Source organism: Leiobunum rupestre, chromosome 3, assembly GCF_980474605.1.
Source record: "Leiobunum rupestre chromosome 3, qqLeiRupe1.1.hap1, whole genome shotgun sequence".
Taxonomy (NCBI): domain Eukaryota; kingdom Metazoa; phylum Arthropoda; class Arachnida; order Opiliones; family Sclerosomatidae; genus Leiobunum; species Leiobunum rupestre.
Genome location: NC_143386.1, coordinates 51443223 through 51469244, shown reverse-complemented (window position 1 = coordinate 51469244; position 26022 = coordinate 51443223). Strand labels below are relative to the sequence as shown.

General features: G+C 38.2%; 1 protein-coding gene across 1 annotated transcript; it reads right to left on the bottom strand.

Moving 5' to 3' along the window:
- Positions 1-6674: 6674 nt before the first annotated feature.
- LOC149952528 (baculoviral IAP repeat-containing protein 7-B-like) lies at positions 6675-7202 on the bottom strand. Its single transcript, XM_090169742.1, has one exon. The coding sequence runs from the start codon at positions 7200-7202 to the stop codon at positions 6675-6677; it is 528 nt and encodes a 175-aa protein (XP_090025868.1).
- Positions 7203-26022: the final 18820 nt, after the last annotated feature.

The following is a 26022-nucleotide window of genomic DNA, read 5'->3' as shown; positions in this document are numbered from 1 at the left end:
GCGGAGGCCGACCGGGAAAAGAGAGGCTAACGAGGCATTGGTAAATGTCGCGAGTGGCGGGGTTGTCTGTTAGTAGAAATCGGCTGACTTTGGGACCGCTATGGATCTCAACCGAGATAGATAAAAGGTTTTCATCGTTAAACTCCGCGTTTGGCTTGATGCCAGTAGCGTCGAAGGTTTCGGGATAGTTACGGATACACGTTTGAATAAGTTGTCTATGTTGTTGGGTGAAGATTCGGGAAGGGGACCTAGACAACGGTAGACGCTGTTGAGGAAGCCAGCGGCCTTCCGCGTCTAGAAGGTCGGAAAGGCTATTAAGGTTTTGGTTCGCGAGGGCTGAAACATCTCGAGATTGAAGAAGAGTACCGTTGACGGTCTTAAAGAAAGGGGAAGTGGCAAACGGGATATTTAGTAATTTAGTACGGGAGGAGAGGGTGGGTTGAATACGAAGAGGCATTTTAAACCAGGACGAAAGGGCGGACGAATAAAACGGAATTTTAAAATTTTGAGTGGACGCGTCGGAGATAATCGCTTCGGCCGACGGGAGACGTGGGAGAAAATGTCTGAGAATGGCGGCGGCGCACCTTACGTTAGGGGTATCGCGGTCGGCAGAGCAAAGAAATTCAGAAATTTGTTGGACTCGGAATGCGTCAATCTTAAGCTCGATATTGACGAGTCCGAGACCCCCCGCAATAGCCTGTGGAAACAAAAGCTCGGACGGAACCCAATGAATTCCGGCCCAGAGGAAATTGACGAGTTTGGTCTGCCATTCGCGAACGAAGGAAGGCGGAGGATTGAGTATTTTTAGTCTATGCCAAAAAATCGAGGATGTGAGCTGATTGATAAGGAGGATTCGGCCTGAGAGAGAACATAAATGTTTATAGTGGAGCAAGCGCCCGAGAACGCGGTGAAGGCGACTAGTGAGTTCTGGCCAATTTCGAAATTCGTAATCCGGGGAGTTTCCTAGGTGGACGCCTAGAAACTTGCCGCCGTCATTACTGGTGGGATAGTGAACGTCAATATTGGGCGGGTTGTTACGCCACTCGCCGCACCAAAGGACGAAAGATTTATCGTAGTTAACGCTGGCGCCAGAAACGGAAGAAAAAGCCTCGAGACAGTCGCCCATGACGGCGAACTCGGACTCGTTTCGGAGAAGACCGTTAAGATCATCGGCGAAGGTGGTGTTAGTGATGTCGTGGTAGGTAGGACCGAAGGGCCTATGTAAGGCGGCGCGTAAGTGGCATAAGAGAGGCTCGAGGGAGACGGCAAAGAGCAGACCGGAGAGCGGACAGCCCCGCCGAATGCCTCTAGCGAAAGGGATATCGCGGGTGACGGTATTGTTAACCCGAACGCGAAAAGACGGGTTGGTGTAAATTACTTTGAGAGAGTCGAGAAAACTGCTAGGAATGCCGAAGCGGGCGAGTGTCTTAAATAGGAAGACGTGATCGACGCGATCGAACGATGGCTAGACGCTCGTTCCGCGAATTAGCGAGATTAATGAGATCGCGTAGAACCGCGAGCGAATTATAGATACATCTACCCGGTATAGAGTAGGTTTGGGAAGGGTGGATTAGCTTCGCGATGACGGAATTTAAGCGGTTAGCCAAGACTTTAGTGTAGAGCTTATAATCGGAATCATTAAGGGATATAGGACGCCAGTTCGCTAAGTTCATCAGGTCGCCCGTCTTTGGAAGGAGGGAGACGACGGAGCGAGAGAACTTTTTCCAAAAAGTAGGGGAGGTCAGTAGGCCATTAAATACCTCGACGAGGATGGGCCCGAGTAAGTCCCAGAAAGCGACGAAATACTCGACGGGGATCCCGTCAAGACCACAAGCCTTGCCGCGAGAGAGGCCCTTTAAAGCGCTAGTAGTTTCCGAGAGGGAAAAAATACCGGATATAGTATCTGCCTCGTTAGCTTCGAGTACGGGCATATCAGTCGATAGGTAAGCGTTGATGTTAGAGATACGCGTATCGGTTGGTTTTTTGTAAAGGTCCGCGTAATAGTCGGCAACTACATCACGGATATTGTCAGGGTCAGAGATCGTAACACCCCGAGGATCGTAGACGGATGGAATGATATTGGTGGCACTAGCTTTCTTTTCAAGCTTATAAAAGTCACGGGAGGGAGTATCTATACAGTTAAAAAAGGATTCACGCGCGCGAAGTAGTGAGTCGGTAGAGCGGTCCATTAGAAAGTTTTTCAAATTTTCACTATTTTCTTGATGTTCGGGTGAGCCAGCTGGGAAAGCCGACACCATAGCTTCGTGGTAGTTTATGGCGGCCGTATCTCGAACGTTACGACGGTGCCAAAATAACATCGAAAAAGTTTTTATTTCGGGTTTTAACACTTCGAACCAGTAGGAGGTCCAAGATCTCAAGGGTGGCTTCGCGTCGAGCAGAGTCACAATCATGTCGCGAGACTGCGACAGAAAAACTGAATCTTGGAGGTAGCGCGGGTTCATACGCCAGAACGGCGGCGAACGGGGCACCGAGAAAGTGTCGAAAAATTGGCAGAATATCGCATCGTGGTCGGAGAAACCGGATGGGATATGGCGGACGTTCTTTAAGCGGAAGTTAGATCGAAAGTACATACGGTCTAACCGGGCAGAAATAAGTTTGTTATGATTTTTAGCGCGCCACGTGAAACTGTGGGTGGATGGATTTAAAAAACGGTACGCGTCACTGAGATCAAGATTGGTTACGAGATCGTTTAAATTTGAGCAAATGCCGTTTCGATATTCGGCGCAGTTTTTACGGTCAATCGGGTTTAGGCAACAATTAAAGTCGCCAATAAGGAAAACAGTATCGGCGCGTTCAATATTTTCAATAATACCGGTAATAAAATTTAGCGTGTCAAACGCGACGTCGTCGCTCGAGGAGGAGATGTAAATACAAAACAAATGCACGGGGGTTTGGGAGGAGAAAATTCCCTCGTTAAATCGGATATATAAACAGACATCACGAAAAGATCTGACGGTGTTTACGTGAGGCTGAAGAGACGGTTGTATCGCGATTGACACACCCGAGCTGCGCGCCGTCAACGAAGGCGCGTGGTAGAGAATATAGGGCCACTGCGACCAAATATACGAATTAGAAAAATTGGAATTAACGTACGTTTCTTGAAAACAAGCAATGTCTGGCTTAAAGCGAGTTACGAAATCGCGGGCGCGGACGGACTTTATATCCTGACTCATGCCGCGTACGTTTAACGACATAATATTAAAAACCATAAATGTAAAAATAATCATTATTAAAATCGATAAAATTTGCGCGAGGGGAATACGATTGATGGCTTAAAAGTATATAAAAAAATAGTTATTTTTCTTGAGAGTTTTCGAGATCGGAGAGGTCAGGGAAAATGCCACGTATGGCGTTAGAGAGACGGTAGAATTTGTTTCGTTCATTTTTGCGTATGGAGTCACTCGCGATGGCGGCTATTGCGGGGTCGGTGTGTCCGACGACTAGAATTTGCCGCGATAAGGTATGAGCCTCCGCGGGTTCGTTGGTAAATTGTCGGCACGCGTCGCGGGCGACATGGGCTGGAGATCCGAGAGCGAGTTTAATGCACTCTTGAACTTCGTCGTGTGTGAAAGATGGTTGAAATGGGCCTTTTGGATCAGTCCATTCGTTTGTATTAGAATTGTAGCGGTACTTTGTAAACGTCGTTCGCTTCTTAGAGGCCTTAGTCTCGGGTGGACCCATCGCAGCATTTTCGGGTTTTCTTTTCGCGGAGGTGTCTTTAGTAGCTTTCGAATTTCGTCGTCGTTTATTACGGACTACTTGAACTGAGGGGTCGTTTTCGAAGAGCATTTCAGTGTCCACAGACTCGTTGTCCGAGCCAGAGACGATTTGCGAGGAGCCGCATTCAGTCTGAGACTCCACGGTAGAAGAGTTTGTCGGTTTCGTTACGACCACTGATTCAGGAGTGATCGTGGTATCGTATGAAATGGATTTGACAGTAGTGTTCTCGGAGGGCGGATCACTTTCTTTGGTAGAGGTAGATTTTGGGGCTTCTTTCGGTGGTACCCGTTTGCAATCGCGGATGACGTGTCCAGTTTCTCCGCAATAAACGCAGCGAACCGGATTGTTAACCGATATGGTGAACATTTCTTCGTTAACGAACACCTGTAAATATTCTGGTAAGGCGCGAAACGCGTCGTCCGACTCGAAGAGAACCGAAACTTCGCGACGCGCACTTTTTACGTGTTTGAATTCGGGTCGAGAAACGGAGGCGGGAAGGGTGCGGACACTTCCTTGCACAACGCCAAAACGGGACATGATTGAGGCGATCATCGAATCTTCGATTGTTGGGCTTACATTAGAAAGTAGAACCCTTTTTGGCGCGATGCCGAGAGGGAGGCATTCTATGACCGTGTTACGGAATTCGAGGCCGTCAGCAATCAGCTGGCGAGCCCACGATGAGTCGGAGAAGTAGATATATATGAATCCATTTGCGCGAAAAATGTCAGTTATATTTTTTGAAGGTAGAATATTGGCGACGGCTACTAAATAATCTTCAATAGTAGCGTTGCGGTGAGTAGAGCGTATCGAAATTCCCCTATCATTAGGGTTTGCGTTCTTAGTAGGTCGTTGAAATTTGTACGTGTGAAATGGAGTATTATTTTTACCACTATTTTCAAAAGACGAGCGGTCCAGATTTGTTCTGGTAGAGTTATTAGATGGGGCCGTAAGGTCAGCCCAAGATGGAGCGGTAGATGTTGTAGCGGAAAACGAGTTTTGCGCGGAAGTATAAATAACCGTAGGAACTGTTGTTGTAGGCGGCGGATCAAGAGTAGAGTTATTGGATATAAAAGCGAACGTTGAATTGGCTTCCGATGAAAGAGGCGGTAATTCTGTCGTAGGAGTCGAACTAGAAGTCGAAAATGCTGCTTGAAAATTGTTCGCGCATTGCGAATTTATGGTATGATAGTCTGGATTTGTAAACAATTGCGACGAAAATAGCATCGGCGAAGAAACAGTTGTTCCCGGAGGATCAGCTGACAGTCCGAGAAGAGGCGTCGAAGAGGACGCGAAAGCGTTCACGTAACCGGGTGTAGGAAAAACGCCGGGGACGAGGCCGTGCGGCGCTAAGCCTTGGGACGCAAAAAGTTGAGCGTGCGGAGGTCCGCCGTAGCACCGGGGACTAGGAGTGGGCGGGAGGAGCCCGGGCGGCGTCAGCGTAACTAGCGGCGGCTGATAGCCGTCGCTTACGAAATTACCGGTAGACATAGTACGAGACGCGAAAAAGGCGCCAAGGCCCGATCGCGGCGCGTAAAATGAAAAACCGAAAAGCGTCAAAAAATGATTTTTAACGGTGAAAGTTAATGAAAACAAGTACAGTACTTTGTGGTGGGAGTATTTAAATACTCGAAAAACGTAAACACAGCGATGGGACCGCTGGAAAACTTAAAACTCAGACTAATTAAAGTGGAGCAAAAAGGAGCGACATTAACTAACTCTGATGAGAGAGAGAGAGAGAGAGAGAGAGAGAGAGAGAGAGTTTCGCTGAAAGAGAAAGTTTTTTGCCGAGGAAGCTAAACCGCGAGCTATTAAAAAATTCCTGCACGTTTTATACAAGGACAAAATTTTACAGTTGAATTGATTCGATAACAAAAAGTGAATTATTCATACAATGTCCTTTAAAAAGGGTACGTTAATACTTTTTTTTAAACTTTAATTTTATTTAACACGTATTTTATTTTAGTTTCTCTGACGTTACATTCACCCACTCAATTGGTAGTGACCGTATCAATATTTAACAAAGAGCCAGGTATATATATTTCTAATGGAGCCCAAAGTACGGACATTTCCTTAGAAACATGGGACGCCCTTACAAAAGAATGGTCTTCAGTCATTGAAAATCTAAACTCAACAACAATAAAAAAGATTTATCTGCCAATTCCGACCGTCGAACCTTATTCCGATTGTACTTTTGAACACAATTTCGAAGTTTCTTGTTTACTCAAAAATATTTGGAATACGAAATAAACTTATCAGCCAGTCTATCACTTAGTAGAGCGCAAGTTCTGGCTTTAAATGAAATTAAAGTGTTTATAGATGAACAGTTAAGTCTGTTAAAACAAAGCGCACCGGTTATAGACCTAATGTTTAGTGTTTTGGTCGACAATTTTTCGAAATTTCAAGCGGTTTATAAACCATTACAGAAGCGACAAATTCCCTGTGCCTTTATAGAAATTTACGCCGCCTTTCGTATTTCTCAGGATCACCAAGTGGAAAAAGATTTTTTGGAACAATTTATAGGTTATTGTCCATTTGACGTAAGGGATTTGATTGATCATTGTTTAAATGATGTAATATATTTGAAAAACAGTTTATAAATAAATTTTTTATTAGTAAATGTGTTCTTTGTTATTATACCATACGAAAAATAAGTGTACACTAGCAAAATATATACACGAGGAACCATGATAATAATAGTTTCAGTATATTTTCAAAAAAGCCTCCTCAGGACAGGCACTACTAGCGACGATGCGTAACGCCAGAAAATAGCTTATTTTAATTGTACATCATTTAAAATTTCCTTACCAACGCGTTCAGAATAGTCTTTTCGTATATCAGTTTTAATATGTTGAAAACGAGGGGAAAGACACTCGCTCACAAAGTTTTATTGATTTAACGTCTACATTTTAATACTCATTGTTTCTGGTTGAAAATTATAAAATGCTACAAAGTGGTCTAGATTTCTTCCGATCTAGAGTTTCAATGACATGAGTAATTAAGCTATAGACCAGAGCCTTCTCGTTAGTGCTTGAATAGGGCGCTTGGTTTGAATCATACTCGTATGGTATATTACCGCAGTTCTGGTTTAAAACGAATTTACATCTCGGGTAATATTTAGCGTGCTCTTCCATCGGAATATCGTTCTTGTCCCAAAATAATAGCTCTCCAGCACAACAGAAGCATTTGACACAATCTTGGTTATACGTGTAGAAGAGACCTGCTTGTGCTAAATCTCTCACGTCTATGTAATCAATCGGGAAATCCTTAAACGACTGTAATCTTAGAAATTCAGATCGCATAGGTCCTAAATTCCAAAAATCGTTCGTTTCGCGTAGCACGGGAATGTTATCCGTAGTTTCATCCTGAACAAATTTGCAATTCGGGAACCGTTGGATGTGAATTAGTAAAGGTACATTCCCCTCTTTCCAATCGTTAACCAAACCATCACAACAGAAACACATGACAATATTTTTATTCCCAACGTAAAAAAAGCCGGCGTTTGCCAGCTCGTTTACATTTAAAAAGGTTGCCGAAAAATTTGAGTTGAAACTCTCTATTCTTTTTCTTTCAAAGTGCATTTTTACGTATTTAAAGCTGGTTAAAAATTTAGCTCGCGTAAAATGTATCCGGCGTCAGTCAGCGGCCACTGTCGTCACCTAGCGGTAAATTGTAACTAGCGTCACCTAGCGGTAACTTAAAAACCGCTATCTAGTGGTTATGGTTTTCAAAACACCTGGCACAAGATAAAAAAACCAAATATATAGTTGAACAGACGAGTGTTATTAAAGGGTACTCTTCGAAGAAAGGCATTTCTTCCAATATGTTAAACTTTTTTTTAAACTTATCATGTATAGTTCAATAATACCGCCTCTCAAACGGTACCAAATAGTCCAAAATTGCCCTTTCAGCCGCCACACTCGTTACCGAAAACACCTGCTAGTAAGTTATTTCCGCCCGTTATTTCATATGACGCTATAAAATACGTTTAATCATTATTATTACCAAATTAATACGCGGGAGATTATAACAGAAAAACAAGTTATAGCTTTGGTCCGAGTTTTGACGACAACGTATTTGTTAGGCTTAGCTTTTTTACTGCATTATTAACCGAAATATCAACATTAAACTAACATACAGGAACATTCGTTGGTCAAGTATTTAAACATTGCTTACATTAATAATACAGTCGTTACAATCAGGGTAGTGTGTGCTGCCACTAAGTTCTTAATTTACCCCTGGTGGTGAAACTATAATGCGCTTTAATACCCTCGGTCAACGAATTAAGTAACGTTCGTTATTTGTTACGTTTATAAGAGTTCAATTTACCCCTTGTGGTGGGAAATGGCAATACTATAATGTCCTTTAATAAACAACGAACGTTTATAAGAGTTCAATTTACCCCTGGTGGTGAGAAATGGCAATGCCACTCTAAAATCTAAATAGAATCTGTAAATATTACTATAAGCCGATATCTGCTACCCATTTAATAAAACTATTAATCATTTTAAAGGTTCACAAATTGAATGAGCGTTCTTTCACGTAGTGGCCCCTCCCATAATTTCGCTACCACTTACGAAAATTAACGGACCGTACATGTTAAAGTCTATTAAAGCACTACGTAAACATTCCTCGTGCCGCTTGGTTAACACGGAATAATATACAGCTAGTTAACGATAGATTTAAATATTAAAGATTTTTACGACATTTATAACGGCTCAATACAAGTATAGTTTTTAATACTATAATTTATATACACGATATTATTGATAAACTAACGCAAAATTATAAAGAATCGCAGACATGTTCGACTGGTTATATGTTTTCGTAAATGTTTTATGCAATGTACACGTTTAACACGAATAACCGTTTAAAAGTCATATAGGAGCGACTTGTTTAAGTAACGGTATGGACCCCAAAGCACTACCTTAGTTTATTATAGAAGTGGTAATATTAAAAATGATAGTTTCTTAATCTCATTCTCCTTATCTTTCGCGAACAAAACATGTTCGATTTCTTATTAGACCAGACCGATGGTACGGTAATATAAAACTATTTAAACGATTTATGTACGTGAGGCATTGTTAGATTAACTTTACACGAAAATGGTTTCCCCTGTTTGGGACAACTTAACCAAAATTGAAACTTGTACAGTTTTCATATCAGGTAATCATGTATCCGAATGAAAATATCCATAGATAGCGACGTATATTTAAGTGGAGAACATTTAAACCATGCGAGGTTATTTGCTAAGTTTGTTGATACTCAAATAAACGTCGCGCCGAGGTCACCATAGCAACGGGGGATTCTCCGCTCAACACCTGTTCTAAATAAATCACAGCGTTAAAAATGGAGATAAACGCGGAGAAAAGCATTCCTTTAAAGGAGCGCTAACGCCGTGGAGAGAGAGAGATAGTTCGCGGTAATCAGAGGAGCTCTAACGGCGTAGAGAGATAGTTAGCGGTAATCAGAGGAGCTCTAACGGCGTAGAGAGATAGTTAGCGGTAATCAGATTCCTTTGTGTCCGACCTGTACTGAACTAACCACATCGCGTTTTATACAAACTAGTTTCGCTTTGTTTTTGTTGTGGAATAATGACTTATAAAGAAAACAAGGACTATGAACTGATTAAACATATAAATAAAGAATTGAAAAAAATGAATCGTCAACTTGAAATGGATTTGATTGCACAAAGAATGAGATATTTTCAAAAAGAGCTTAATTCTCACGAAATGCATTTGGAACGACCCCCAAAAACTGGATTCTTAAAGGCGATAGACGAGTTAGTGGCTTTTATTGATAGCGTGTTAAATGTTATTAACGATAGTTCCTTTGTGTCAACAACAAATGTTGTAAAATATAAATAAAGTCTTAAATTTAAAACAGAGTTTTTTATTTTAAACATAGAAGGATGTAAGATAATTTAGAAAAGTGATAACAATTTGACAAACACATTTAATTTCAGGTTCAGAGTTGAAAATTATTTTATAACATTGTATTATTCATTTTTGAGTTTTGTAAAAAAGTTTTATTATCAATTTTATTCAAATAAGCAACGGTATAAGTTGGTTTTTTTAGATGTACACTAGATTAATTGTTACAGAACTAAAACCCGGTTTGTTTGTTATTATACCAATGTAATTACTTATTACGTTTATTTAAATTTCACGAGCGCGAACCGACCTTGTTTAATTTATGTAAATATTTCGTATAGTGGCAATGTATTCAATATAAATTAGAAAGCTTTCCCTTGCGTCGTTATTAAAAGTTACGTGACGGTAATATATGATACATATGTCATAATAATCAAGTTCAAGTCATCTAGGTACGTAACGATATAAAAATCCGTTAGGAACAACTTGTTTAAAAAGAATTAAAAAATTGACGTAAATATGGTAAATTTCCTAAAACAATAACAAAGATGGCCACCCTACCCGTTTGAATATGCAACATTGAAGATGGCGGCCAAATCACGTGAATTTTCCAAATTACTAAGAGTTCATATAATAACAGCTAAAAGAGAGTTACAAACTTATATTAAGCCTTTGTCATTTTTATCGGGCTTCCTAACGGTTAATAAAACACAGCTTATAAAACTGATTAATATTTCCTTTTTAAGACCACTTGTTGATTTAACCCCTATCAAATATCTTTACCCCGTTATTAACGTATTGACTATGGTTAAAAAACTTGAAATATCCACTCCCTAATTACTTCACAAACTTTCCCTCGCGTCGTTTTTAAAGGTTAAGTGACGGTAATATATAGTTTTTGATGCATTGTCATAATAATTATCAGCTAGGCCCAAGCCATCTACCGACTTTTAATGCGACGTTTTATGTTAATATAGATATAAAAATCCTTTAGGGACAACTTGTTTAAAAACAAACTTGATCTAAAGTATATATGGCAAATTTCCTAAAAATAACAGACATGGACACCCTTTTCAATACACAGAACCCGTTTGAATATGAATCATTAAAGATGGCGGCCAAAACACATGAATTTTCCAGCCAAAAATGACTAACAACTGCTAAAAGAGAGACCACTCGAAACCAGCCTACAAACTTTACCCCGTTATGTGTTGTTAGCGTAAATATGAATCATTTTTACCGCGCTTCGGGAAGGCGCGTTTAAGAGTCTATACTTTTTATGTGCATAAAGATTAATAACCTAAAAACCGTTAAAAAGGTGCCCGTATTAGGGGTGACTTATATTTGAAACTTCTACCCGAATCCAAAGATACCAGTCTAGTGGTGAAGCAATGACAAATGTTAAACTTTCACCAGCAATCTTTATGGAAGACCCATTTCAATTACCGTAAATAAAATGGTGCGTGTCACGTGACGCGGCTATAATCATTAACGAACCATATAGGGACAACTTGTTACCCAATGAGACACCCTTGGTGGGGCACTATAAAGATGACCACGAATGACAGGTTATAACACGATACAAGCTTTATCCCGTTATGTTCAGTCATTAAAAGTGAATCATTTTGACCACGCTTCCTAACGGTTATTACAACACAGCTTATTATGATGTAACCTTTTATTATACCTTTAACTCTCAATTTCTTCCTAAGAGTTCAACCAAGACACCACTTGTTAATTGGTCGATACATTTTCTCCCTAATCACTTCACATGTTAAAGAATTTTCAAGTCAAAAATGACTAAGAGTTCTTATAACAACCGCTAAAAGAGAGACCACTCGAAACCAGCCTAAAAACTTTACCCCGTTATGTGTTGTGAGCGTAAATATGAATAATTTTTACCGCGCTTCCTAACGTTAAAACACAGCTTATAAAACTCATTAATATTTACTTCTTAAGATTACTTAAGACGCTTCCTAACCGTCTTCAGAACATGTTAAATAATTTTCTCGCCAAAATGCTAAAAGCTCAACCATATAACATCCACTAAAAGAGATCACTTGTTCGGGTCCATAATCCCAAAGACGCTTCCTAACCGTTGTCAGGTAATTAAACCATGCAACTAGTAAATACAAACTTTACCCCCCTCCACTTGTTCATTGATCCTTTTCGCGCTTACATCATCATAAAGGCATGTTAAATCCCCGCCAAAACTTTAACAGTTCAACCATATAGCTACCAGGTCAATTAGCTCTAACGTGTTATTATAAAGGTACAAACTTTACCCGTTTCCCCGCCATAAATTAATATTCAAACATATAATAAACCTACAGAGTGTAACTACTTATTGATCGACGCTTACAATTTCCCGCGCTTTTCTAACCGAAACACATGTTAAATTCGCGCCAAAGCTTTAACAACCATATAGCTACCAGGTCATGAACCCTAACGGTTAATTATAAAGATACAAACATGTAATAGACCTATAGAGTACAACCTATACCCGTTTCCCCGCCAAAATCATGTCAAACATAAGTGTACATTAATAAACCGAAAGAGTTTAACCACTTGTTGATTTTTATACACGCGACGCTTACACTTTCCCGCCAAAAATTAATATTCAAACATATAATATAACTACTTGATGATCCTAAAAACATGTTACTATCTAACAGGTCAATGACCCATAACGGTAATCCACCTAGTTAAACAATACCACGCTCAATAATATTCACCCTTTTTTAATTGACCTTGAACACCTGCACTCTAGTGAACTTGATTGACAGGTCAACTAATTAATTATTCAAAACACCTGTTAATCTCATTAATTATTCAGGTCACGCGCGCGTGACACGCGCCCGAGGGGGGCGGAATCGCGATTCCCCGCTTCATCCCCCCCCCCGTCACGCAGCTGGGGACGCGGTAGCCACGCCCCCGCTTGGCTAGGAAGGGGGTACTATACTACTGATCTATCCACCTACGAGGAAACTCGTCATCAAGATGATCTCTAGCCCGAAGGCTAAAATGAGGTGGTGCTCCGTCGTGCATAAACCACATTCGCTTTCTTACTGCCCATGTAGCAGAGCGCGGTCGGTTAGTAGTTGGTTAAGAGACTGAGAGTCGGTTAAAGGTCGGGTCATTTGCCGACTGAAACCGACTACAGTCCTATGTTTTGACTTTTTGAAATCGGCGGTTAAAGTGGTCACTAAGCAGACGGCCATTGCTACACCCCCAGTTCAATGTTTTCGTAGGTGCCGACTATTTACCAACGCTGATTAAGATAACACCTTTAAAGTCGGCATTTGCAATTTTAATTTTGATAGTACGAGAGGTCGGCTCAAGCAACCATCTACCGACCTCAAGTGAATCGGTCTTAGGTCGGTGAAATTAACTGACATACGGCTAACTAATGTACGACTGATCTCGTGGTCGTTTTTACCGACCTTTCCGTTTTATATGTGTTGTATGTGCCACCTGTTTACCAACACTGTTTCGGTTTACCATTTCACAGTCGTCATTAACGACCCTAACTTTGGAATACGAAATGTCGGGTCAAACAACTACCTGCCGACGTAAAATAAATGTACCTCAAATTTTGATTATGCACTGATTTTCTGATAGGTAATTGTCGACTCAATTTATTGACGGTTTTAACGACTCTGGAATTAGTTACTGACTAGAATGTGAGTGGCTAAAATAAGATAGAGGATATGTTATTTGGGTAAGTGTCAACGACAATTTGTCACCCATATAACTAGACACGTTTATATAGTTGGCTTTACCGACTGGTCAGACATTTATTAAATCCTTATTTTAAAATAGCGCTAGATTTTCCCATTAAAGTGACATCTATGTTTAAAATTTATTACAACAATCTATTAAAATAAATTAAAATAAATGTGATTATTTTGATTGATATTCATCATATTTTAATTTATGAGTTATAACAGTTTTGACCTGCCACCTGTTGGTAGCATCTATTTCAAACGGTGGAACTAAAGTACGTTAGCCTTCTACCATACAAATATCTTTCCGTGCGTACCACGTGATACTCAGGAGAGAATGGGGAAAGCCGGTAGTTGCTCGCTGCATGTCGTGGCAGAAAGTAACGAGAGAACACGGGACTGATGGTGAAGAACTTCAATTACTATCATCTATTCAAGTTGAAACCCAGGTTAATATAATTCAGGAAATAATGGAAGAAGATGAGGCTCACTCAACAACCAACACATTACCATTATTAATTGAAACTCTTGAGTTTACCGAAGATCCAAAGACCACAGCTTATAATGAGCATTTAGTTCAACGGCTTGCGGGGAAATACTCATATTGTTGTGAAATCCGGTTTCTCCGAGGAGAAGTTTTAGTTGCCTTAAGAAAAAATCCAGAATATCATCAAAAATATGTCTCTATAATTCTTGATGAAATGAAGATAAAAGAAGACATAATATACAAGACAAATACGGGTAAATTGGTTGGATTCAGCAACTTCGATGATGTTGGAAATTAAAAAATTGAAAATCAAATTTTATTCCTGTGATGAAGAAATTCCCGAACCGTTGCACGACCTGAATTATCTTCAGCATAGTTCAAATCCTCAGGTACATTGAGCAAGAGTACGTTATTTTTCCGTAACTTTTCGTGATATTTGTCTTCCACGGCTTGCACTTTTGCATCAATTGAAGCCAAATGAGCTGATTCACGTTGAAGACGAGGATCATGTTTACTGAAGACATCAGCGGCATTGGTGGAAACGTTGACCAGGTTCTTCATATTAGAGATATACTCAGACTCGCGTTTTTGCAGTGCGGAATCAAGCTGTGCGAAGACATCATTGGCTATTGTAGTTACCTGAGAATCTATTTTGCCAGCAAGGATGTAATGCCTTGCAATCAGGTCAGCCTTTACAGCGGAAGTTTCTGTAGTAATCTGATTGGACAGAAGGTTCAGTTTTGTTTTATGTGAGTCGTTAAGATCGGTCAAAGTAGATTTAAGGTTTTGAAACATGTTTTCAATGCCGGAAATCTCTTCTTTCGTGGATTGCACAGAGTTTTCAAGATATATCAGCTTAGCATTGATGGTTAGGTCATGTTTACGAAGAAAAGTAACTTTTTTACGGAGTTGAGAAAGATTGTTTTGTATGAGATTTTGCAGAACGTGCAAAAAATCGATGTTGTCATCTACCGCATCAAAGATAATTTTACCGTACAGAGGTGAGTTTTCAAACAGTTCCCATCGATGACAAAATTTGCATCCGACTTTTTCCGTGGATTGAAAATTATTATTCATGATTTGAGTTAGAAGTTGGTGAAAATTTACGATATTTAGAATAAGTACTTCGTATTATTCAGTTTCAGTAGTTTAAATTATCTAACCACAACCCTTTTGAGGTGTTAATTAGCTAAATAAAAAATATTTTCAAATGAAGAGCTTTTAATATAATGGATGGACTATTACCAACATTATATTTACATCAAAACTCCATGTAGAAGGTTCAGGTAGTTGAATTCGAGAATCATTATTTCTCATTCGGGTTTTTCTTGATTGCGAAAACACACAGGTGTTGCGTTCCCCGGTACGTGTATAAAGGTATCGACCTGAAGCAGCAGCTCTTCACAGACGCGTTCTCATTGGCAAAATTTTACGAGCTCCAATACATAAAAATTTATTTTTTCAATATTTTAAAATATTATTTTAAAATCGATAAACATTATGTACAACAATGGCCCCCGGTACTGACAATTCACACAAAAAAATTCAAAATTCTAACTGCAACGGTTATTGAGAAAAATCATTTTTTCGAATAAAAATGGACACCCTGTATATATGCTTATTGTGTTACCCGCAATGAAACGACGAAAGTTGTTTTTTCCTCAACAAAAAGATATTATTTCTCTGTCGCCTCGAGCATTTTAGAATATTCCAAATGAGACCCAACTTTTCGATAGGCCATATCTTAGCAGGCGTTTGACGTAGCCGGATAACAATGGCACTTTCTAAATATGAATCGACCCTCCTGAATCCAAATATGCAGGATTCAGGGGCGTAACATCATTATTAAAAAAGTTGTCAAAAACGATATTTGGCGTTTCCGGCGGATATGGAAATGCTATACGTGAACCAAGACATAGGTATGAAAGATATTAGTAAAATATTAAAAATAAAATTGGTTTCAACTTGCTATCATTCATAGTTTTTGAGATAATCCCACATAAGTGCCAAAATCCCAACGGCCGAAGACTTATTTAACAGAGTGTACATCTGGTAGAGGCGATTTTCCAGCAGCCGTCTGTTTAACCTAGGAGCAACAAACACAACACCTTACACAAGGAGAATGCAACCCGTCAAAAGTCGTGGATTTTCTTGTGTGCATTTTTCATTGGCTAGATGCTTTAGCGCCTGCTGCCGTCGGAAGGGGAAAATTCAAAATTGTCTTCCCTCCCGCCCGTAAACCGTTTAGCGTAATGGCTCGTGACGCTCGTCCAATGAAATTCGTACACAACCCCTCGTTAGCGTTCTCCTTGTGTTTGTTGCTCCTAGGTTTAACTAACTTAAGTGAATCTAAGCGGTCAGCTTGTGGGCCAGGATAATAACGTGGCCGAGTCGGCTGTGATTATCTGTGCGTTAAATACCGTTGCAACACCTTAATTAAAATCGAAAACATATCTATTGCGTATTGTTATCTGAAAGATATAAATGGTATTTTCCATATGCTGTTAAACGGTGTTTGAATGGTAAACATTTTGTTTTAATAACAATTCCCTTTGTATTTGAAATTGTCTAAAATAAATAATTTGGCAACTGATTTAGTTAATTTAAAATTGACGATATATTGAATAATTATTTTGTATTTTTTAGCGGTGTTTCTTACATTAAACACCAGATTATAAAATTTCTGACTTTCATAACGTTACACTACTCTCCCAATGGAATTCAAAAAAAAGTTATTTTAGCTTGCCCAATTTGTCACATTTTCAAGTCGTATTTTTTCAGTGAAAAAACGTCTATTGTTTTCGCGCCAACGCTATTTGTAAGTTTTCGGTGACGCTCTACAATTTGATCATTGACAATTTTCTTATAGCACCTAGCGGTTAAAATTTAAAAATAATATAGTATAATATACAGTTCAAATTTCAACTTTCTAGAAAACATAGCTTTTGAAAAAAAAATAACTTTTTCGGGCCAAAAATCCATGTAGAAGGTTCAGGTAGTTGAATTCGAGAATCATTATTTATCGTTCGGGTTTTTCTTGATTGCGAAAACAGACAGGTGTTGCGTTCACCGGTACGTGTATAAAGGTATCGACCTGAAGCAGCAGCTCTTCACAGACGCGTTGACAGTTTGCTGTATACAAGAACTTCAAATTCCGAATAGTTTTATTATGAAAGTACTATTCGTGGTAAATTTTTGCCTTTTCATGATTTTGTTTCGTGACCTGCGTACCATTTCAGGAGCACAAAGTAAGTATAAGTGTTCTCTTTCTTGATACGGCGTTTGCCAAATACAGTGAAGCCACCCGATATTTAACAGGTGTAGGCTAACAATATTCTTCCAAGTTAGGTGCCCCTTCTTGAAGACAAACTTCTGGGCACAAATAAATCGATTGGCGGACCCCAAGTTAAATAATAATTAAGCTATAAACTGCGTGGACTACCATTGGTAGTTTGGTAGCGACACTGGTCATATCGTGGCTCTGTTCAATGTTCTGTAGTACAATAACCAGAAAAAAAGCTTGGTTTAGGAGCCCAAGAAATTTCGTTTTGTGTTTCTGATAGCAAAATTACAAATACGAACCGTTTTAATAACTTATTGATGCCCCCATGAAAGACTGTACTTGGAATAAAATCTGCTCAGCCGGGAAAATCTAATTAAATTTCAGCATTTAAGTTCATGGAGTGAAAATAGCGTTTTGTTATATAAAACTTATTGCTAATTGTTTTTGCTGTTTCGTATACAAAATTGTGACGCTGCGGGCGAGTGGGCTTTTAACCACTGATAACTATTGCTTTTGGGAAATTTTTAGTTTTGTTAATATAATTTTAAAAATGCTCAACTTTTTTCTTTCAGCGTGTATTTGCCCATCACAAACAAGTAATAGAGTACGTCGAAGTTGTTTTTTCATTTTAAACAATTGCACAAGCATCGACGGTGCTACGAAATGTAAACCAAATCAAACATGTTGTCAGTATCCCTATGGGTGTGGTGCAATTACTAACTGTACGGATTGCCCACAGAGTTAATTGTATGTTAAAAATATATTAAAATAAATATTTTTATCATTTCATTTTATTTATATTTAAAGTAGTAGTTTAAAACATGAGCAATGCATTTTAATAGCAAAGTCGGGTGGATTGCGACAATCGGAATTTGTTATTTCGTTTTTACTTTACTCGAAGACGGTATATATTTAAAAAAAACTAAAGTTCGGAGTCATCTAGGCTAATACCCAAGGCACCACCTTAGGCCCAATTCATCGAGTGACTCTTAATGCCATAAATTCAGGTAACAATGCGTATGAGGGTGGTGACAAGCGTTCATGCCAAGCGAGCCAACAGCTCCCTACACTAACTACTATCGTTCATCTCTATCAAGTTTTTTGGAAAGGGAAAACCAATGAACTCTGGAGAAAACCCTCTTACCAGTGGGGAGATAACTTTCAAACTCAACGCAGAGGGAGTAGTTCCGAATTTTCACTTTCTATTAAAATTCTACAATTTTAATGTCTATGTGCAGATAATTGTTCTTTTAATATATAAAAATTAATATATGTTCATTTAAAAAAAGTTAATCTTAAAGCTCAGAAAAACCGTCGCTGTAGAAACTGCCGAACGCCACTGTGTAAAGGAGGAATTATGATCTAGTTCTTAGAGAGTCAAAATGTGGCGCTGGCATGCTAGCCTTGATTAATGAGCTTCAATGCCAAGGCACAGATTAAACGAATTATGCCCCTTACTTTTGTTGCCATTTTAAACCCGAAACCCGATCTTTATTTTAATTGTATTATCATGCTCGTGCTCTAGGAAATCTGACGTTGCTCGTGACATATGCTTGCGCTCCTAGACTAGTTGAAGTTTAGCTATGAGGGCACGTGAAAATGATTTTTATTGTCACAATCTGAAGTTATTGAAACAATTTCTGAATTTACCCCTTCCGACAGCAGCAGACCAATGAAAACTGTGATGTGTTTGTAGCTCCTAAGCACCACCATGCCAAGTGTTTTGAAAGTACTTTAATTGAGCTGGTTCAAGGCCGTCAGATATGTTTTTAATAATTATGCAGGAAATGTATTCGTTCGATATTTAAAAAAAATGGTTCAGGTTATAAATCCTAAAGCGAGGTACTCGTGAGATAAATAAAATGAAATCTACGGTTTTTTCGCAGCAGAGATTGTACGCAACGATTATCGATATACTTAAACACTACAATAGTCTTAAAACTATTATAGTTTTAAGACTATTGTAGTGTTTAAGTATATCGATAATCGTTGCGTACAATCTCTATTTAGCTAATTAACACCTCAAAAGGGTTGTGGTTAGATAATTTAAACTACTGAAACTGAAAAATACGAAGTACTTATTCTAAATATCGTAAATTTTCACCAACTTCTAACTCAAATCATGAATAATAATTTTCAATCCACGGAAAAAGTCGGATGCAAATTTTGTCATCGATGGGAACTGTTTGAAAACTCGCCTCTGTACGGTAAAATTATCTTTGATGCGGTAGATGACAACATCGATTTTTTGCACGTTCTGCAAAATCTCATACAAAACAATCTTTCTCAACTCCGTAAAAAAGTTACTTTTCTTCGTAAACATGACCTAACCATCAATGCTAAGCTCATATATCTTGAAAACTCTGTGCAATCCACGAAAGAAGAGATTTCCGGCATTGAAAACATGTTTCAAAACCTTAAATCTACTTTGACCGATCTTAACGACTCACATAAAACAAAACTGAACCTTCTGTCCAATCAGATTACTACAGAAACTTCCGCTGTAAAGGCTGACCTGATTGCAAGGCATTACATCCTTGCTGGCAAAATAGATTCTCAGGTAACTACAATAGCCAATGATGTCTTCGCACAGCTTGATTCCGCACTGCAAAACGCGAGTCTGAGTATATCTCTAATATGAAGAACCTGGTCAACGTTTCCACCAATGCCGCTGATGTCTTCAGTAAACATGATCCTCGTCTTCAACGTGAATCAGCTCATTTGGCTTCAATTGATGCAAAAGTGCAAGCCGTGGAAGACAAATATCACGAACAGTTACGGAAAAATAACGTACTCTTGCTTAATGTACCTGAGGATTTGAACTATGCTGAAGATAATTCAGGTCGTGCAACGGTTCGGGAATTTCTTCATCACAGGAATAAAATTTGATTTTCAATTTTTTAATTTCCAACATCATCGAAGTTGCTGAATCCAACCAATTCACCCGTATTTGTCTTGTATATTATGTCTTCTTTTATCTTCATTTCATCAAGAATTATAGAGACATATTTTTGATGATATTCTGGATTTTTTCTTAAGGCAACATAAACTTGTCCTCGGAGAAACCGGATTTCACAACAATATGAGTATTTCCCCGCAAGCCGTTGAACTAAATGCTCATTATAAGCTGTGGTCTTTGGATCTTCGGTAAACTCAAGAGTTTCAATTAATAATGGTAATGTGTTGGTTGTTGAGTGAGCCTCATCTTCTTCCATTATTTCCTGAATTATATTAACCTGGGTTTCAACTTGAATAGATGATAGTAATTGAAGTTCTTCACCATCAGTCCCGTGTTCTCTCGTTACTTTCTGCACTTTAGGAGGCCTATCCCCATTCTCGGTTTCAGCCATTAATAACGATAGCATTTGGGAATTTACAGCCTTTCGTCCTATTGTGGCTTCCTGTACTTTAAAAAAGCCTTGCTTGAAGTTCTGTGAACCTCAATTTCATTTTGTGACAGAGTTTCGGACAGGGGTTGTCTATCATGCTGTAAACCAATGAAATTAATGAGAAGTTTCATTTAAACCAAGGAATACTTCTGCGTGTGGTGCCATACCAGAGTGACTGATGAAATTAAAATCACCTCGGGCAGGAATCGAATCTACGACCTTTGGGTTACCGTCCCAAAGCCACTACCATTGGACTACCGAGGCCACGAATATTCAGGCCTCGGTCACCTAATTTATGAATGACTCGATCTGGTTCACATTCACGGGATACATTTAACCCGTTGCTGACGGTGCCGTAGCATTTTACGTCAACTAATTTATAACAGGTCCTTGATAGCCTGTAGTCATAACAAAGGCCGTAGGTTCGATTCCTGCCCGAGGTGATATGATTTTTCTCAACCACTCTGGTATGGCACCATACGCAGAGGTATTCCTTGGTTTAGATGAAACTTCTAGTTAAAAAATTCCTGCGCATTAACAAAAATGATATGAAATTATTGTTTAAGTTTTCATTTTCAAAAGAAATTAAGTTCATTATGCTTCTTACTGTTAAACACCTATTGTCCTGAGTTTCAGTGAATGGTATCGCGTCTGGATTTTCACTCGTAGGGCCCCGACCACCAACAAAATGTTCGGAGCAGATGTAGTGCGTGTACTTTGTTTCCTTTTTCGATTGAGAGTAGATTATCATATCTTCAACAAGCTGATATCCATGTTAGACATTTACTCAAATTCTGTTTAGGCCGCGGAAACGGAAAGTACCGTACATGCTCACTATTTGGCCTAGGCCTAAAAAAGTTTTGTCTATTCCAACAAAAGGAATACATGCATTGTCTTCGTAACATTTTAAAAATTAATAAACACGAACTTTATGATCTTATTTTACTACAATCGAAATTTTAACCTTATATTTTTTATGAAATTCTATAATTCTAATCTATTTATGAGACCCGAGCCTTGATAGCTAATTTCAAACACGCAGCCATTTTGGAACTCTAAATGTCCTTGACAGTTCGTTTGATAAATTCCTCACCCCCCTGGTTTCTGAAAAGTTGTCTTGGGTATCTCAACCGGTTAAGTGCCGTGAAGGTTCCGGCTTTTTCCCGTACCTTTAGAGATACACGGTCCGTGTAGGAACAATGTAATAAGCTTTTTATCCATAAGTTTGGAGCCGGCACCTATCGCACTAGTATGTAGTCGGCTTTTAAATAGTAACGGTTGTCAAATTGATGGCGGAAATTTAGATGTTCTTAGAACATTTAATTAGTATACTAATAGTTTTTATTACGTAAGAAATAAATAATTTGTTCTATAACGTCGATAAAGTAAATAGCATTTAAAATGGGGAGCATTAAGCATTGCTGTTATCCGCTTTGTAATAGTGATTCCAGATATGAGTTTAAACCATAGATGTCAGGGGTCACTTTTGTAGCTTTCCCAAAGCCAAAAACCCCAGATGTTTGAAAAAGTTTCTAAATTGGCTGAGAGAGGTTAAAATAGATTTTGATTTGGTCAACAATACTAAAAGTACGTATCTCTGCTCCAAACAGTTTGTTGGGGAAAATTGGCCCTCTAGGGATGATCCTGATCTTGTTCATTTTCAAGTATGAAAAACTTATCAATAGAGATTTAAGTTAATATTTAAATTAAAACTTATTCCAATTTCCTAAAGAACCCATTGGACCAATTAACTGTTGATAATGTAAATACTGTTGAAGACCCACAAATAGCTAATTTCCATTGACTGATTAAATTACGAAATTAAGGTTAATTCATTGTTTTTATTAGAACACTAATAATTATGACGAAGATAACCAAGAGAATGAGGTATGCGGAATTTTAAAATCTATTTCTAACATTTCGTCTACATCTGGTACAGAGAATAGTGAACTACTGGTACGTAGCTGTAAAGATGATAATATTGTTGCATATATTTCTGACCTTAATGAAGTTGAAACAAAAGGTGTAATAATTACTGGAGTATGAACCAAACAGCTAAGAATGGAGATAGAAACCGCAGACAGTTGCGGGCAAACTAAAGAGTATCATAGTGCAAGGGCTATAAGTCGACAATCGACTTGGCCCTTACACTAAAAAATGTATTAATAACATATTAATGAATAAATTTGAATTTGAATACTATACTCTACAAAAAGCACGTCTTTAGAAGAGACATTTAGAATTTTTTTCCACCCAAGAATGGTTAAAAATTCCAAATAATCGTGATTGGTTTTTTCCCTTAAACGACACAAGACTAAATTTTCACAAACTGAATAAAGAAATGAAAACAGTGGAAATAATATTTGAAGTTGATGGCGAGTACAAATTTTAAGATTCAATGTTGGGTGAGCATTTAGAAAAACACAATTTGTTACCGGTACCAGAGTGAGCAACATTACCCAGTCAAAAATGGCTTTGCATGATATTAAACAACTAAATGTTTGCAAATGCATTGGGGAAGAAAGATACCATGGAAAATCTTCTTTGTCTTCAGAAGTTATGCGTGCTAAAAATTGCATCCAATTTCAAATAAGAAAACCTGCGTGTTATGTTCTAAACAAAATCAGTGAATGAAAAACCAAAATGCAAGAAATACAAGTCAATGCCCAATTCTAAAAATTATTAAATTGTTTAAGGAATCCAAGTTGAAAGATATAAATATACGAAGAAAAGTCAAACGTCTTAAGATGAAGGTGAAAAAATACATATTGTCAGAAGGAGAACCACTAGATGAAAATGAAGAATCGTGTATTCAAACCATAATAGAGAAGTCATTGCCCAAAAATGAGGATAACTCTTTTGCTGCAATTTTTCTTCGCTCTCAGTTGAAATAAATTAAGCAATCTGCCAAGCGAGGGCGTAGATGGCACGCACTTGTGATACATTGGTGCCTCTATCAGTATTACTAAGCTCCCAGCAATGCTTATAGAAGTTAATCAGAATCCAAAATATAACAGTTACCATCATACAATACTCTTTTTAGACATACACCGAAAGAGAACAGTACCTTAGGATTCTCAGATACTGTTTTCAACAAATGAAAAGACGACATTAAGAAAGAAACATAACAGCCACATCAACAATACTTTAGTCTTCTTTAAGATGAAATTAAAGTTATGTAGGTGCGACACTTTTGAAAAATATACATTAATATAAATTGGAATGGATTTAAGTTTAAAAATTATTGGAATATAAAGTTAAAAGTTGTTTAGTTGTCTGGGGGATAAATTTTGGAGTATGAATAATATAAAAATAAAGTGTCATCATTAAGAGATAAACAAATAAACTGAACCGGCAATGGTCAATCATTTATTTAAAAATTGAGAAAACCAACAAAACGCGTACATCAAATTACACCTAAAAAAATGGTTTTACCAGCTAACTTACATTATAAAATTATATACCACGATTAGCAGGTTTGCCATTTACGATTAAAGTTTTTACGATAGCGTCTGACTTGTTGCTTTGACGAGGACGAGTCTCGGGACCATGGCGTAGCTCCTGGCGGGTGAAATACGGCAACTTGGTTCTCGGCACGGCTCCGGAATTGTGGATCGATGGCAGCGCAATTCTTGTCGCCCGCGGCATAGAGAATATAGATAGGGAGTGGCAGGTTTGCCAAAGGCTGTTGCCCTTTTTCTCGTGCATGTCTCACGCGCAGGTACGAAGTAACTTCCGCTAGAACTTATTTTCTTGAAATAACCCATCATTTTTTTAATGAATTAAGCCTTTGGCTCGACTTTCAATTACTTTATAGTTTAAAATGCACTATGACATTTCTGTGATAGTATATAGTTTAATTAAAGAAAAATGACGACCAAAGAGTATATACTAAAAGGTGAGAATTACATAAGATTTAAATCTCAATGAAATTTTGAAATAGTGAAACTTTGCATTAAATTTAGGTACTGTTAACTATTCAGTAAACACAAGAATTGAGGAGCTTTTAAGACAAAAAAATATTTTCAAACTTGACAACGTAGCTGTAGGTATGTTTCTTACACAATTTAAAGAAATTAAGATCATACATTTGGGATGTAACTTGTAAGTTAACTTTTAACTCACATCAAGAGATAACTTCTATATAGAAACAAGCAAAATTTTAACTAATGAAAGGAAAAGTGGTTCAATTCAAGTTTCTGTGATATTAACGGTTGCATTCAAAAGAAAGCAGTATCGAGGTTCGTACAAATATTCACATCCCACCTAATGGTAAAATTATAAATTGGAGTAGACACGTGTTCTTTGAAACACACTAAGAAAATTGAGAAAGATTTGGAAAAAAAAAGGAAAATTTATAGGAATATCAAGTCCGTGAATATCGAAGCCCATTTGCTGAACTGACAAACCGCAATATCCACACTTAAACTAATCTAGATGTTCTTAGGCACCTTGCTGGGTATATCCCCAGACAGTTAATGAGAAGAAAATGACCTGAAAGTACATTGAAAAACATTATCAAGAACAAAATTGTGAGCGGTATAGAGGACGTGGATGCAGATGAATGATCCGAGGAGTGGATTAATAAATTGTCACGAGGAGGACTAGTAAAAGTTAAGGACAGCGTTTTCCAATTGATTACTTATTTATTTATTTCCCCGTCATTCTTAATCCTGTTATAGTTTCTTTACTAAAGAGCATTTGGTCTCTCTCAGTTTTGGAAAAATTTTCAGGGCGATCAGCTACCTCTGCTTCCCACATATATAAATACTTTAAAAAATCACCTTCCAGCCACTAAAATTTTAGGTATACAATTTGAAAAAGAAAAAGTGATATTGTTATAGCGCATTGAGCTAACATTCAACCTTTCATCATCCACATCTTGATACGGCCTTTTGTTGGGTCTTCTGAAGCGCTGAGCTTCGTTACAGTTTTTAACGTTGCATAAGTCAAAATTTATCGAAAATTCTATTGAATTTAATTGCCTCTCTATATCTGTCATCGCTTTTAAATAAAGTTTCAAATCTCGAGGCAACCGTCTCACTCAAAACCTGCGCAGCTAAGTTAACTTTCACTCGAGAGTACGAATTGAGAAACACGTGACTATAATTTAAATTCACCTCTTGACTTGAGTTGATTGTAATACAAACGTATGATAAATTTCCATGATATGTTTTGATTATTCTTCCATAGATTACGAGATATTGAGTTAGCACCACTATTGCTAAAACAGTTACGCACAGTCTTTATAAGGTGCGGAGCATCTGATATGAAATACAATTTTTTACCCTCGTCAGCCGCATGAAGATTTGTGGTACAAAAGGGAACACCAACGTTTTGATCAGCTTCCGCACTCATACGGAAAAATTTCCTATTTGAGGAAGCTCCATCTCCCACTACCGCAATGATTCTTAAGCCAGAGTTATCAAGCCGGCTTATGGCTTCCCAAATTATGCAATATAGGTCGCTAATTGTTGCTCCTGTTGTTGGGAAATGAGGGAATGGAACACTGATATTGTTTGTGACA

Coding starts and splice junctions, on each gene's coding strand:
- LOC149952528 (XM_090169742.1), bottom strand. CDS start 7,202: ATGTGTTTCTGTTGTGATGGTTTGGTTAACGATTGGAAAGAGGGGAAT.